Source organism: Crocodylus siamensis, unplaced genomic scaffold, assembly GCF_052110815.1.
Source record: "Crocodylus siamensis isolate JL-2025a unplaced genomic scaffold, ASM5211081v1 HiC_scaffold_30, whole genome shotgun sequence".
NCBI lineage: Eukaryota > Metazoa > Chordata > Crocodylia > Crocodylidae > Crocodylus > Crocodylus siamensis.
In genome coordinates this window covers 120317-135448 of record NW_028324440.1, presented here as the reverse complement: position 1 = coordinate 135448, position 15132 = coordinate 120317, and the positions used below count along the sequence as shown (strand labels likewise).

General features: G+C 47.4%; 1 protein-coding gene and 1 pseudogene across 2 annotated transcripts; both read right to left on the bottom strand.

Annotated features, from left to right (window-relative positions):
• Positions 1–7477: 7477 nt before the first annotated feature.
• LOC149851934 (butyrophilin subfamily 1 member A1-like) lies at positions 7478–9336 on the bottom strand. The gene is made up of 2 exons (XM_090030201.1): positions 8909–9336; positions 7478–8605 (listed from the first exon to the last, which is right to left on the bottom strand). Exons 1-2 carry the CDS (start codon positions 9024–9026, stop codon positions 8076–8078), a joined length of 648 nt encoding a protein of 215 aa, XP_089886327.1. The 5' UTR covers positions 9027–9336; the 3' UTR covers positions 7478–8075.
• A 502-nt stretch (positions 9337–9838) lies between these two features.
• On the bottom strand, positions 9839–14814 carry LOC149851933 (butyrophilin subfamily 2 member A1-like; annotated as a pseudogene). Its single transcript, XR_016439494.1, has 4 exons — positions 14400–14814; positions 12827–13108; positions 12581–12610; positions 9839–11747 (listed from the first exon to the last, which is right to left on the bottom strand). The product of XR_016439494.1 is annotated as a butyrophilin subfamily 2 member A1-like (transcript).
• Between the last annotated feature and the right edge of the window lie 318 nt (positions 14815–15132).

Sequence of the window (15132 nt, the reverse complement as noted above, 5' to 3'; positions counted from 1 at the left end):
GAATGTTCCTCTTTTCATCTCTTTTAACTGCAGTTCTCAGGCTCTGACTGTCAAGCTAAATACTGTGATACGTGTCCCTGAAAGTAGCAGGAGAAACCATATTTCCAGCATTAATCAAATTAGAAACCCCATATTGTACTAGTTGTGAACTCCACAAGAATCCAGAACATTTTAAAGTATTGATGAAAGGAAAACACAAACCTACTGAATTGGGACCAGAGGGCATTTGTAGATGATGTGAGATTGCCCGTTCATGCTGGCACAGCTGCATTTGTATTTGCACTATTGGGATTTCCCACCACTCTAAAAGTCTTTCTGGCGTGTTAAACTAACACTACTCAGATACGTTTTATTTTGTGGCACTCCCTGTTTATGTCGCCCTATCTACGGACTCGTGTCATTGAAACAGGAATCGACTCAAAGATTTAATGTCTTTTGCCACCAGTGGGCAGTGCGCTAGTTCTGTAGTTCAGGCCTTTGGCCACTGGGTGTCGCTGTCATTTGCTGCTGGTATTTGTATTTTTTATTTTATTTGGTGCCTGCTCACCCCTCCCCCCCACCCCAGGTCCCACAGGGGCAGAAGCTGGAGCTGCTTCAGGGCGGAGGGGCAGGGGTTGCCTCTGAGGGCAGCACAGGGGCCGGTGCCTGCACTTGCAGGGGCTGAGTGGGCAGGAGATGCTGCCCCGGGTAAAAGGAGGGGGAAGGGAGGCCGTGGCCAGCCCAATTCCTGTGCTGCGTCCAGGCGGGTTTTTAAATGCAAGTGAAAGGTCCAGGATTTCCTCCCCCAGTTTGTTTTCAACAGGGCCCCGGCTAGTTAGCTCTACAGTTCCCAGGATACCTAGCGCAGCACCTGAGCGATGGGGAGCTGAGTCTGAGATTTGCTTTGCTCAGCGGGGGAGCCGGGGTGCCCTCCGATCACAGTCGTATGGCCGGGCTGGAGGGAGCGGGTAGGGTTGTGGGTCAGGAGTGAGGGGCACCGCAGAGCTACAGGGGCGCAGGGGGCTGCAGATGAGGATTGTGTGCATGTTCCTAGAAATCTCTCCAGTGCAGCAGAGTTGCATGTTGGTCTCTGGGTGGGAGAAGAAAAGGGATGGAGCCCTGCCTGAGAGAGGGTGATCATTGGTGTAAAAACAATTTAACAAAGCCAGGGCATTTCAGTGGATGACAAACTGAAGGACGTTCAAGGTAGCTAGTCTGATTGGGTAAGTAAACCAGTTTTTCTTCTGTGGCCATCATAGAGAAAAAGAGAGGACATAAAGGTGTTGGGTCCCATATCAATACAGGACAGAGGACGGAGCAGCAGACAACTGGAATGTCCTCTACGATGGCCACCCTAGATTTGCCCTGGGCCCCACACCCTGCTACGGTCATCTCTGTGTGGTGTTTCATATTTATGAGATAAAATGGGAAAAGTTTCTGTCACACTGGGAAGCAAGGGTGACATCTTCCCTGCTAGGGAGTGTCTGTCTAAGCCACAAAACATCTGACTTGCACTTTTCCTTCTGGCCCCACATATGCCCCCTTCTTTGCTGTCTAGTGCGGGGAACTTCAAGAGCTTGGGATCTAGTTAATTGCTACGCTGTGACCTGACAGAGTATTTTTGGTGGGGATTAAGGCTCTGTAGTTCAACCCAACCTTTAGGAGACATTGAACCTAGACCCTAGGTCTCCCACTTCTTGGGTAAATTAGCTAAACACCAATCTGTTGGACTAATGTATGCTACTCTTCTCCTCCTCCTTCACCTCTACCCCTAGCAGACATATAGGCAGAGTGATTCTGTTTTGCAGCCAGGTGAAGTAGAATCTGAAATTGTCCTTCAGTGCCAACAACAGTAGATATGTATACGTGGCAATTGATCAAGGAGAATGAAATAGGATTTAGCTGTGAGTGTGCATTGTGAAATTCCTTGGAGAAGACTGGGCAAAAGGAGAAGATAGGAGGGCACGAGATATGAAAGAAAATAGGAGGCAGATTTCAGAGTTCAGAATCTTAAAGCCATGATAGTTCTCTGAGGGATGCGTTTGACTCAGCCCTCAGTGGAGAAACTGGTGCAAGGGGGTGAGGATGTGAATGAGGGCAAGAGAAAGGGAAGGTGAAGATATGAATGGTGTTAAGAAGCTGACAGAGTTTTTGCTTCAAGCACTAGCAGAGACTGAGCTACCCAGAGAAGAGATGCCAGTGAAATTGGATGGCTTCATAAAGTAAAAATGCAACAGGCCCAAGTGGCATCACCCAAGTGTTAGGAAAAAGCTTCAGTTGGAAGTGGTCAGGGTTGGCTGTGTTGGGTGGGAAACAGTGCATCTATATTTGAAGTGGGGACTAAGGGAGATCAATGAATAATATAGCTGTGGGTTTTACACCTTCATAGTGTAGATTGGCACAATAGATAATTCATGAGAGATGCACAATATATCCGGAAGATCGTGGTCTGAATGTGTCCAAGTAGCCCCAGTTCTGCAAAGGGGAGTTATGTCTCCCTAATCTTGAAGGATTCTTTGAACACAGCTGTAAAAAGCTTTGGAAAGGAAAAAACCCCAACATTAGATGAATGGGATTCATGATGGCAAATGAAGTTAATTCTTAATTAAGGAAATCCACAGGGCAAGAAAAGTTCTGAGCTACTGAACTGGCCTCTAGCAGGTTTTCCAGTCACTAGTAAATGTAAGGGGTAGTGGGTAAGATTCAAGAGGAGTGCCAGAAATAAGTTTGGGGAATTCCTGACCTATGGTGTTTAGATCATGGTGCTGTACAATGAGAAAAAAATACAGGTTCAAAGCTTCTCTGTACAAGAAGATCCTGGAAACCAGACCTCCAGTTTCCCATGCCAGTGGTCTAACCACTTAGGTATGAGAGCTTAAAATGGGAGAATCAGTTTCATCTGCAATCTTGCTTTTGGGACTTATGTGCTACACGGTCATCTACACATTCAGTAACAAAACCCCTGTATAGCCGTCTAAGACTGAAACTGAATCCCTAATACAACTGTTATCTCCATGTACGTGGCATTTCTGTCCCTTAAAGAAGTAAAAACAGCCACTTAAGGAAACATCAGTAACAGTTTATTACCCTTATTGTTAAGGGTAATAAACAGTTTATTACCCTAACTTGGATGATATGGTGTGTGTATTTATGTGCTTGCAGTACTTGGGATACTTGGGGGGAAGGTTAAGGTGAGAGAGTGAAAGTTGCTGGGACTGGCGTTAGGACTGGTGGACTAGAGAGCAGCTGGCTGAGGAACTGAGGCTTGGGGTTACTTAAAGACAAGTGGCCCCAGGGTTACTCGAGGTCACTGGGGTGGAAGGAAGGGAAAAAGCACAGTGGCAAAGAGGAGACAGCCAGGAAAGGGATAGGCAGAAGGCTGGGTGATTGGGGCTGGAAACTGAGGAAGAAAGCTGGGAGATTGGGGCAGATAAGTGGACTCAGGGAGGAGACAGACAGGAAACAGACAAAAACCCAACTTGGGGTTTCAGAATAACAGGTTTATTAAGCAGAAACACACTAGACAGCCCCATGAAGTCACTGGTTCCTACAAACACACACACACACACACACACAGCACTCACAATGGCAGCAGGAGAAAGAAACTCAATGGAAGGGTTGGCGTCCAGGTAGGGAAGAGAAGCAGAGTCCAAGTCCTTTAATTGGGGAAGGAAGGTGGGTGATAGATACTGTGCTGTGAGTTGATCCTCAATGGCCAGTCAAGGTCTTCTCCAGAAAGGTGTTGTCCAGAGGGAGTCGCTAGCAGGGCCTCTGGGTGGATAGGTGGTGTGGCCTGGTGCCTACTCCAGATGAAAAGGGCATCCCACTGGGTCCATCTTCACTGCCTGCTTTTATAGGGGCAGACCTTCTATGACCCTAGTGGCAGGGGCATGCCCAGGCAAGAGTCAGCCCCTGATGTACTGAGCATGTGTACTCCTAGGTAAGGACATGCAGTTTCAGGTGTCTGTAGTTGTGGGTTGACTGATTTCTACATCAGTCTTTGTCTTCCAAATCTTGAGCCAGGGAGGGTCAATGCAGGGTGATGATTGGGTCGTCGAGTTGATGGTTCGGTCATTCAAAGTCAGTTATTTTTAGACCTACTGCCATTGTCCCTCAGGCACCCTCAGTCATCCCCATTCAGTCAAGAACCAATTTACACAGGATGGGTAGGTATGAGTCATAGGTTACAAAAGCTTACGCAACAGGGCATGGGGACAAGATGGGAACCTGACACAAAATGGATACTTGACATCACTCATGTCAACCCATACTGCAGGCTTAAATCTTACAATGTTAATATGAAACAATAAAAATCAATGCACAAATGACAGAATACAATACAATGTAAAACAGTAAAAATCAATACAAACATAACAGAACACTATTTACAATATAAAAAGGGGCTTATTACAATAATAGCATACAAGAACTTAGCTTACCTAGTACTATTTGTAATCACTGATAGGGATAGAGAGGGCAGAGAGAAAGTCAGAAATGGTTAGGGGAAGGGGAGGGAATGTATTTTCAAATAATAATAAAAAAACCTGGGGGTTTATTACATACCCACCAGGTTCATACTCTTCCTTTTGCTCCTTTTGCCACAATGGCAAAGATCAATACGGACAGCAGATGCCAGAATATCACAGAAGGACAGCGCTTGTGAAAATGGTCCATGGACAGACATGTTTCCTTGAAGAGTCTCCATACTGGGCAGTCGGATGAGGGGCCATATCCCTGTTCTGTTAAGGACGGGATTTCTTATGCAGAAGCAATAATGGAACTGCGGGTAGCAGGTCAGTGACTTGTATCTGTGCCATTTTCATATGACCTACAGATATTTCTTTCATAACATAACAACCAAAAAGTGGCCAGTTAGATGACCAGTAGAAAGACAATGTTACCCATGGGGTACTAGTCATTCCTGCACCTGGGGCCAAAAAAGGAGGGATGCAGGTGGTCATGTGCACCTGTGGGGGAAGGAGACAGTTGGCTTTGGTCACCTCTAGTGTAAGAATCCAGGACATCTATACGCAGGAGACAGGTTGCTGTAGGTGAAGCAGGTATGAGAGGCTGATGGAGCAGAGAGGACCCTGGAAAACTAGCTACCTTTAAGATTGCAGCACTTATTTTAGTTTTGGAGCATGGGGGCTGGGGAGGTTGAAGCCCAGTGGCAGGACATTCCCACCACCACTACACACCCCTACACCACCACTAAAAACTTTTGACCTCAGCTGCTGCCACCGCCAGAGCTGTGCTTTCCTGCCCCAGTCCTTAGACCCATATGTCAGAAACTAGAGCATCATTTAGGGGGAATCTGTGGGAAATCATGGACATGCTAAGGAAAGACTGGAGGGTCAATCATGGGGCAGAGGGAGTGAGGTGGCCAACACCTGGCTTCCTAGAAATTATGACTCCACATTGGAGAACTCCACAACCCTCCCCTGAACATACTGCATGTAAGGGCTTGTGAAATTTGTCCATAAAAGAAATCAAGACAGGAGCCCACGGTTTCAGGCTCCACGCAGACGGAGCCCCTGGCTCTTGGCTGTGGGAGCTGCCTGGCAGGTTTCCAGGCACGTGGGACCAGGAGCATAACCACCTCCCCATGAGGTTTGCTCTACTTTGTTTTATGTAATCAATAAATGCGACAGCTTGCCTCATCTCCCCTTATAAGTTCTCACTCATGATTTGAGCAATTGGCAATTTGTATAACAAGCAGCCTATAGGAACTGGCTTGCAAAGCCCCCAAATCCCATGGCACAGCCCAGCCAGGAGGTCCTGAGATTCCCAAACAGCCCTGGAGCAAGAGGAACCCTCCCACACCCCGATCGCACCCCAACGCTACGAACCCTCCCAAACCCAATGCAGGTGGTAGCCCCAGAGAGCGTACCGCCCAACACAGAGCAAGGCATTGGGACGCGGGGGCTAGGCACAAGCCGGGCCAGGCTCTGCTGTCATCGGAGGTCCTGTAGGGTAACAGGGACCTAAACCGCCTGTCAGCCATTCAGCAGGACGGGGGCAGTTTGCAGGCCTGGGTCTGCTGTATGACCCCTGCTGCCCTGAAGCCCAGCCTCTTCCCCGGCTGCAGGGCATGCCTATGGGGAAGCTCTGGGCCCCACTGCCACTGCGACTCCACGGGAAGGAAGGACGGGTGTGGTATGGGCGCACGGCCCCGTCTCCCCAGCTCGTGGCTGGAACCAGCGCCTGCTTCTCCCAGGAGCACCGCAGGGTCAGGGACACTTCTCCGCAGAGGTGGCAGTGAAGCAGAGAGGGGTCTGGGGTGCTTGTTCCAGTGCGTCTTTAAACAAAGGATTGAAAAACCTGTGGGACACAAGAATAATCTACCAGAAAAGCGCTTGATCCAAGGCAAGAAGTGTGGCAGAAAGCCACCTTGGTTTCTCCCCAAAATCTCTGCCCTGTGACAGTTCAGGGGTGGGTAAAATATGGCGTGCAGGCTGGATCCAGGCACCAACTGACTGGACTCAGCCTGCAGCTGCCCCCACAGCACCCAACGTGGGGCCAAGCCCCACCTACTCCTGCCAGGGCAGCCCATGCCGTCCCTCCCACACCTGCCAGCCTGGGCCCCAGCCACTGCGCACACTTCCAGCAGGGTTGTTCCCAGCGCTGCTCTGCTCCCCTTGCCTCCCACAGGAGCTGCCTGGCTGAAATTTCCTGCCTGCCTGGAGAAGTACAGCAGGGGCAAGAGTGGGAGGGGGAGTCACTGCTGGAGGCGAGGGGCGTGCAGCAGCACCCAGCCACTGCAGCCACATCAGGAACAGCCCCGCCGGAAGCTGCCCGCTGGTCGGGGTCAGGCTTGGGCTAGCGGGTACAGGGAGAAGCTGAGGGTGAGGGGAGGGAGGGAGGGGAAAGCACGGGGCAGATACAGCAGAGCTTGCTCGGATGCTGAGGGCTGCAGCCGCCCCTGTGGTGCTCGACCCTACGCGGAGCACTATGGGGAAGCTGTGGGCCGCACCACCTGGGTGGGCTCTGCTGCATGCACCCCCTGCCGCCTCCCTCCCCTCACCCCCAGCTGCCTGAGACCTAGTGCCCAGGCACCATCCCCTCGCACACGCACCCATGCACACTGCCCCCCACACAGTCCCCCATACAGACACACGCCCCACCCCACAGGGCAGGGCATGCGGGGAGCAGATCGTACCTTGGCTAAGCCCTGGCCCGAGCTGTCAACGCCCTATGACTCAGCCCCATGTTCCTAGCCTTGCCTGCCTGTCCCGCTCCCGAACACTGCTCCCTGCCCACCCACAGCCCCAGAGAGCGCTTTGGCAAGTTGTTGTGTGGGTACAGCGAGAATTGGGGAGTGCTGACCTGGCCCGTGACAGCTCCTCGAAACTCTGTGTGTGGCCCTCAGACACAAATACTAGCCCACCCCTCACATACTTAGTCCAATAAAAAAATGATACCTTAAAAATCTTTGCCTCTTTTTAGGTCTTCAGATCCAAGTGTAAAAGAATGGCGTTAAGGCAAGCAGCGAGATAGAAAACATCTGAGACTGAATACTTGAGACACGTGTCCCCTAGTGAGGATGCTCATACGGACGAGCTGTCCAAGGAGAATTCTGCATCCGTCAAAAATGTTTTATTTACCAGTTATGAGGCTATCACATTACTTGCAACTGACTATTAACTAATAAAAACAGTGTGAAAAAATTACACAAGCACTTCTTTAAAGCACTGAAATAGCTCCCCTTATTAATTCAATGGATGAAGTAAGGAAGAATAAGAACAGCGTTTCCAGCACTATTTTCCATTCCTTCAATCTGCCACACGCTACGCGTCCTCCTGGAACATCACAACAAACAGGCTGCACGGGTAACTGGGAGACAGGACTGACATCTGCATCTTGGCAGCTTCCCGCTCTCCCTGGTTGGGCAGTTCAGACTCAAGGAGGCTCCAGGGTCATGGAGAGCAGACAGTGGGAACATCTGCAGGAAGGTGCAAGTCTTTCAGAGCAGGGGTAGTCAACCTCTGAGTAACGGGCCACCACTTGTGACCCAGTCATTGCCACGTTTCTGACCCGTGCTGCAGAGCCACACAGACAAGCCCGGGGTTAGACAGTCCCAATTTCAGTTGGATATTTCATTCCAGACCTATGGGACGTAGCCCAAGATAAGCTATTGGACCAACCCGGAACCAAGGGCGGATTCTCTCCCCCGTAAAACACGCAGTCCGGAAAGTGAAGATGGGGACTTGATTGCCAACATCAAAAAATGCCACCTGGCCCAACTCATAGTCCAGAGAGACCCGGATCAGCTCTGGGGGCTGGCTCAGGGGCAGGGGTGTGTGATCAGGGGATGTGAGAGCCCAGTACTTACCCCCACATTGAAAAATAGCCCAGATCCCCTCCTCAGGTGTGGGACTGATCCATCCCTTCCTCTTCATAGAGTCTCTCGCAACCCCCATAGCCCAGACTCCCGCATCTGCTGCCTTTACCCCCCAGCAATGTCTCCCAGAAGAAAAGCCCTCACAGCCCAGCACACAGTGATAAGTGTCGTAGCGCCCAGGATTGTCAGGTAAATCCTGCTGAGTATCTCCTCGCCTCACGTATTTGCGATCCTCAGATAGGATGAGCTGGGGATGTGCTGTGTCTGCATCCAGTGTCAGACTCACTGAAGAGAGAAAGAGAGAATTAGGATCAAAGGGAGAGCCCAGCACAGACAGGACTCGATCAAGTCAGTAACAGAAACTGCCGGCAGCAGAATGAACCGGAGACTCTCCTTCCTCCAGGATGCACGCATGTCTGCGATCTCAAAGTGCAGAGACGATTCCCTCCCCGGGGAGACAGGGCAGTGAGAGACACGGATCCAGAGAGGGAGACTGGCCTCAGGACTCTTCTCCTGCTGCCCCCTCAGGGGGACTTGACACCCTCGGCCCGAACCCAAACCTTCTTCAGGCAGGTAAGTAGCACTTACCTGGCCTAACTTCAGCAGCCCTATGGCATTTCATGCTGCTTGCACTGGTTTTTAGATCCTGCTGTGGAACTAATTTGTCCTTCCGAGGACGTTCACTCAGTGAATCCGCTGTAGTCATTTATACTTGGTTTTGATCTTATTCGGCACAGGATGGAAGGTCCCTCAGTGCAAGTTCCAGATAACCCAAGACTACCAATTTTGGTTGTTTGAGGAAGACAAGAAAAGTAATAGAGTCCTACCGTTTTTTTAAATTCAGTGTTTAGGACATCTGTCCAGGCAGTGGGTGACCCAGGTTCTTACCCCTGGTACCCACAATGTGGTAGCAACTTTCTTAATATTCCTTGTGTTTCATATCCCCCATGCTCAATTTTCAGTGCCTATAATCCTAAAATTTTCTCACTAAATTCAGTCTGCTCCTCATTTATAGATCATGATCCCACTAATCAACCAGAGAGTGGGGGAGCAAAGCCAGGTGGAAATGTAAGCAGCAGCAGCGAGTGGTAAATATGCTGAGACAGAACCTGAGTCTCTGAGGATAAAATTCACCTGTAGCACAAAGAGTTGTTTAAAGTACATGGAACCAGGACAGCGGTGATACAATTAGTGAGGCTCTCATGGCCGTCAGCTCCTTATTACAAAACTGACAATATTCACCTTTCCATAGTTCTTATATTACTCTATATATTTATGTCCAAAATTAATGCTTGTGCTAACCACGGTTTATTGTTGCTTAATAATCTTTAAAAGTGATTATTCACGTAAATTTTCTTGCCTGTCACATCTGTTTTACAATTAAAACTTTAGAATCTGCTGCCCCCCCAATAAATGCATCAAGTAACACTTTCCCCTTATCAGGATAATACTACACACAAATATTTTGTACAGGGGTAAAAGAGACTTACCAAGTTCTTTCCCATGCTTCCCTTAAAAAGAAAACAGAAATAAATATCAATTATTGCTAAGATCTTCCTTCACTTTAGGTAAGAAACAAACAAAATAACATCTGTATTGCTGACGGGTAAAATTCACTGTGCAGGTAGGGGACAGGCTTTAGCTAAGGTAAAAGATAAAACACATTTTACTTTACAAAATATGGATCTGGCTTTCACAACTCAAAATGAACTTGTTCTCAAGATTTTAAAGTTGCAATGATGGTTATTTTTTTTTTTCCTGGGGGACATGCACGTTTAATCACTTGCCACAATTACACTGCTGTAGGACCCATCATTGTGGATGCCACTTGTGCCAGTCAACGTTGCGAAAAGCTGCCATCTCTCTACTGTGAACTGTTCATACACAGGCTGGTTTTTGTGGCTTTTCAACAGGCCTGGCTGAATATGATCTTTGGCCCCGATGGCAAGCGGGGTGAGGACTTCTGCTTGCCTCTAATTAGTAGAGCTCTTCACAAAAGTTGATATTGTGAAGCAACAGTCATGAGCGGATGGGTGAAATACAGGACGTTGGTCTCAGGAAGCTAAATCTGCAGGATGACTATTCAGCATAAAAGAGCATCTGTATGCCTTCAGGCATAAGTATAAAAATTCAGGTCGCATTTGGAGCCCATGACTCCAAAGCAGAGAAGAAAAGAAGATAACAAAGCATGGCTGTGTCATAGGGAGAAAACAAAGCCGTGTTGGACAGTGCTGGGCGGCAGAGTAGTGTGCCAGTTATCCCTGCTGCATTCAAGATGATAGTACTGTGCATACACTGTCCACTCCATTTTTATTATACTGTTAAGTCTTTTCACACGTCATGTTACTTCTGTGCATACCCAAGTCAATCCTTGTGTACCTGTCGGCTACCATCCTTTTGACAGTAGAACAAGTAGTTTGATGCAACTTCCATAGAATCATAGAAACCGAGGGTGGCAAGGGACTTCAGGAGTTCATCTAGTCCAACCCCCTGCTCAAAGCAGGACCATCCCCAACTAGATCATCCCAGCCAAAGCTTTGTCTAGCTGAGTCTTAAAAACCTCCAAGGATGGAGCTTCCACCACCTCTCTGGGTAGCCTGTCCCAGTGTTAGACTACCTTCCTGATGAGAAAATTCTTCCTAAAATCTAACCCAAACTTTCCTTGCTGCAACATGATACCGTTGCTCCTTCTTCTGTCATATGCCACCACTCAGGACAGTCTAGCTCCATTCTTTTTGTAACCCACGTTAAGGTAGTTGAAGGCTGCTACTAAATCACCTCTTAGTCTTCTCTTCTCTTGAAATAAGCCCAGTTCCCTCAGCTTCTCCTCCTAAGTCATGTCCCCCAACCCCCTCACCATTTTTATTAATGTCTGCTAGATACTCTTCAATTTGCCCACATCCTTTCTGTAAAAGTGGGGTGGGGGGAGGGGAGGGCAAACTGAATACTCCAGATGTGGCCTCACCAGTGCTGAATAGAGGACAATAATCACTTCCCTTGACCTGCTGGCAACACACTTACCAGTGCAGCCCAAGATGCCGTTAGCCTTTTTTGCAACAAGGGCGCACTGCTGGACATATTCAGCGTATCGCCCACTGGAACCCGCGGCCCTTTCTGCAGAGCTGCTGCCCAGCCGGTCGGTCCCCAGGCTGTACTAGTGCGCGGGACAGTTTTGTCCTAAGTGCAGGACTTTTCATTTGTCCTTGTTGAACCTCATGGGATTCCTTTTGCCCAATCCTCCAATTTGTCTAAGTCACTCTGAATCCTAGCCCTATGCTCCAGCTTATCTACTACTCCACCCAGCTTGGTGTCATCTGCAGACTTGCTGAGGGTACACTCAGTGCCATCTTCCAGGTTGCTTCCATTTTTCCAAGCACCAAGTTGAAGCTGACTGGTCTGTAGTTCCCTGGATCCTCCTTTTCCCCTCCTTAAATATGGATATGTTTGCCCTTTTCTAATCATGCAGGACCTCTCCTGAACACCATGAGTTTTCAAAGATGATGGCCAATGGTTCCACAATCACATCAGCCAACTCCCTCAGCACCCTCGGGTGCATCCCATCTGACCCCAGGGACTTTTACACATCCAGCTTTTCTAAGTAGTCCCTAACCTGTTCTTTCACCACCGAGGGCTGCTTATCTCTTCCCCATACTGTGCTGCCCAGTGCAGTAGTCTGGGAGCTGACCTTCTGTGAAGTCTGAGGCAAAAAAGGCCTTTTCTGCATCCTCTGTCACCAGGCTGCCTCCCCCACTTTCCCTGATCCTCCTCTTGCTACCAACATACTTGTAGAAACCCTTCTTGTTACCTTCACATCCCTTTGGTAGCTGCAAGTCCAGTTGCACTTTGGCCTTCCTGACTTTATCCCTACATCCCTGAGCAATGCTCTTATATTCTTCCCTACTTATCTGTCCAAGTTAGAGTTATTTCAAGGCCTCACACACCCTGTGATGACCATGGTCTCTCCCATCTTCATATCAGGCTCAATCATCCTCTTGCTAAATTTTCAAGTACGAATCGTTGTAGTTTCTCCCATGGAAAAACAAAACAAAACAAAGCCCAAAAAACAGGTAAGTGCCCAACTTCAATCACCAAATATTAGCTCTAGCTTTCTTCTGATCTGGTACCATTCATCTTCATTTGGACTACTGCAGCACACGATGTACTTCCTAGTGAAACATCTTTCCTTTTTTCTTTTCTGTTATTTTATTCAAGTATTTGATGTAAGAGAAAATCTTTTTTTAGTAGCACTGAACTTCTTACCTCTTTCTCTTTGGATAAAGGCAGTAAGGCCTATGAGAAAAACCGAACAGACTATCAATACACCAATCAGAGCTAGGGTCTCCAGAGAAATCTTTGGCAAAAATGCATCTGAAACACAGAATTCAAGAGCTTCTATTGATATGGAACAATTGAAAAAAATACTACATGTGATTTATGTAGTTAAGCATACATATTATCATCTGGTTTGGCTGGTACTGATGATTTCAGATGTTGACAGTAACTGACCTGCTATACGAATTATTGATTCCTTTTCCTGATGGAGAAGGGTGTTTCTGATGCAGCAGGATAAGTTCTGCTTTACATTTTGCTGGATAAGAATAGATGTTTCTACTTGAAAGAGGCCATTTTTCTTTTGGGAATACGTCTCCGTTAGCAGAGGAAAGTGCTGCCCTCAGAAATCTCTCCACAGCACCTCCGGCTTTGGGTACCACCCAGCTGACTGGCACACCACCCGGATTCCTCCATCCTGGTAATCCTCCACAGAGATGAGGGGATTGGAGCCTGAGACTGAAGAAACATGAGATAAACAAAAGTATATAGCAGGAAGTATTTTTCTGAAGAGTAAGGGTGATATTTTCAAAAGCCATCTATGTCAACCTAACAGAAAGTCGGCCATTAATTTCACAAGACAGAGTTGTGCAATTCTAAGCACTGCTGAAAATCTTATTAGAAAAGCCCGAACCAAAAATGAAACACAATATTCAGTTATCTTTATTCTTGATCCTGACCCAGGGTCTAAATTTAGCTCAGCACTTTCAGCATGTTCTTACGTTTCTAAATGAAATGGGTTTAAGGCACATATTGAACGGAGATGGGATTTCTTACAAGCTGAAATTTAGGCATGTTACTTGCTTATTTGCTTATGACTGAACACTAAGCTGTAATTATTGGATGAGAAAAGATGTTTCCTCGCACTGTTTTTCAATTTAACATTTATCTGGAGCTAAGAATTGTATTTAGTTTTCCAGGATTGAAAGAATTCTGCATCCTCAGGCGCTAGAAAGAATACTTCACGCAAGACAAAGTATCCCACAGATGTTTCTGTGGGGTTTCTTTAGCCATCCATTATAACACTTGGTGCCAGCCACTGACAAAGACAGGGGACTAGATTAGGTATGTATGATATGATTCATTTTAAAACTCCTGTATCCCCATTTTGCTGTATTACATGATCTTTTTAATTACAAATTTTAACATAAGTTGACACAGAAAAAAGGATTAAGGATTTTAAAAAACAGGATAAAGAACAGGTTAAAGAGAAAAGGGCAATTTTCTCATAATCACCAGAACATATATGGGCTTTTATAAATATACATTTGTTTACTCACACACCTGTCTTTATTTTCATCCATTAATCTCACTCCAGAAACAGACAGCCTGGTGCTAACAGGAATAATTGGAAAAATGCTGTAGGGCAGTAATTCCACTGTACTTCAGTCTGAAGTCTGTCAGTCGGTGAGCTGTTGCTCATGAAAGGTTATGCATCTATCATTCAGACAATCTATAAGATGCACCTCTACCCCAACTTTTACTTACGTCAGAATTAGGTTACTGCTTGATTATATACCTTAGAAATTACTATGCATCGTGGAAATCTAGGATATTGTTAGCTGTCCAATTTTGAGATCTTTTGAGCACGGATTTCGGGTGATACAACCCCTTAAGAACATCACTTGCCACGAATATTTCACAGTCCATACTAGGAGCTCAAATTCTGACATAGACCCTCTCTATCACCAACTCAAGATTAATCTTTCTTTAGCCCTCCCAAAAAATTATACTGGCGCTTGGTTCCTACCTGTTACCTTCAATTCCAATATGGCTTCTTCATAAGAACTCCCATTTTGGAGGAAACAGTGATATTGCCCTTCATCAGAGAGTGTGACGTTGCGAATTCTCAAGGCAACATTTCCATCCGGGAGGCCGTCTTTCAAAAGCTCTGTCCTTTCCTGATACTCTGGCATCTGCTTCCAATACTGGTCTTGTCCAGCACGATACAGATGTACGTAGGAAGAGAACTCGGACCGAAACCATCGCACCTCCATGTCCTGAGCGCTCGTCCTGGGGGACACGTGACACAGCAGCACCGTCTCTTTTCCAATGGTAGCAGTGACAGGGTGCTCGGGTCCCACGACTCTGAACTCAACTTCACAATTCCCCGGAACAAAACAAAAAATACACACAGAAGGAGATGGAAATAACAGGAAAATAAAATATCAGGCTGGCCACTCTTTCTAACAAACAGAGAGTTTTGTCTCCTTTATTTTAGGGGTGTCAAACTCATTGGGCCCTGCAGGCTGGATGTGGACCGTGGGACTTCCGACAGGCCAACTGACCCTGTGAGTGTCAGCAGCCGAGTTAATCCCTGGGGCTGTCAGAGCTGCTGCTTTGGTACGGCTTTCCCCTGCCGCTAACTTAGTTGATTGGGGTGACTAAGTTGTACGGTATGGGCAGCAGGCTATGGAGGGGCAGGCAAGCGGTATTAACTCCTGGAGTTAACTGCAGCCTTATGGGCTGAATCCAGGCAACAG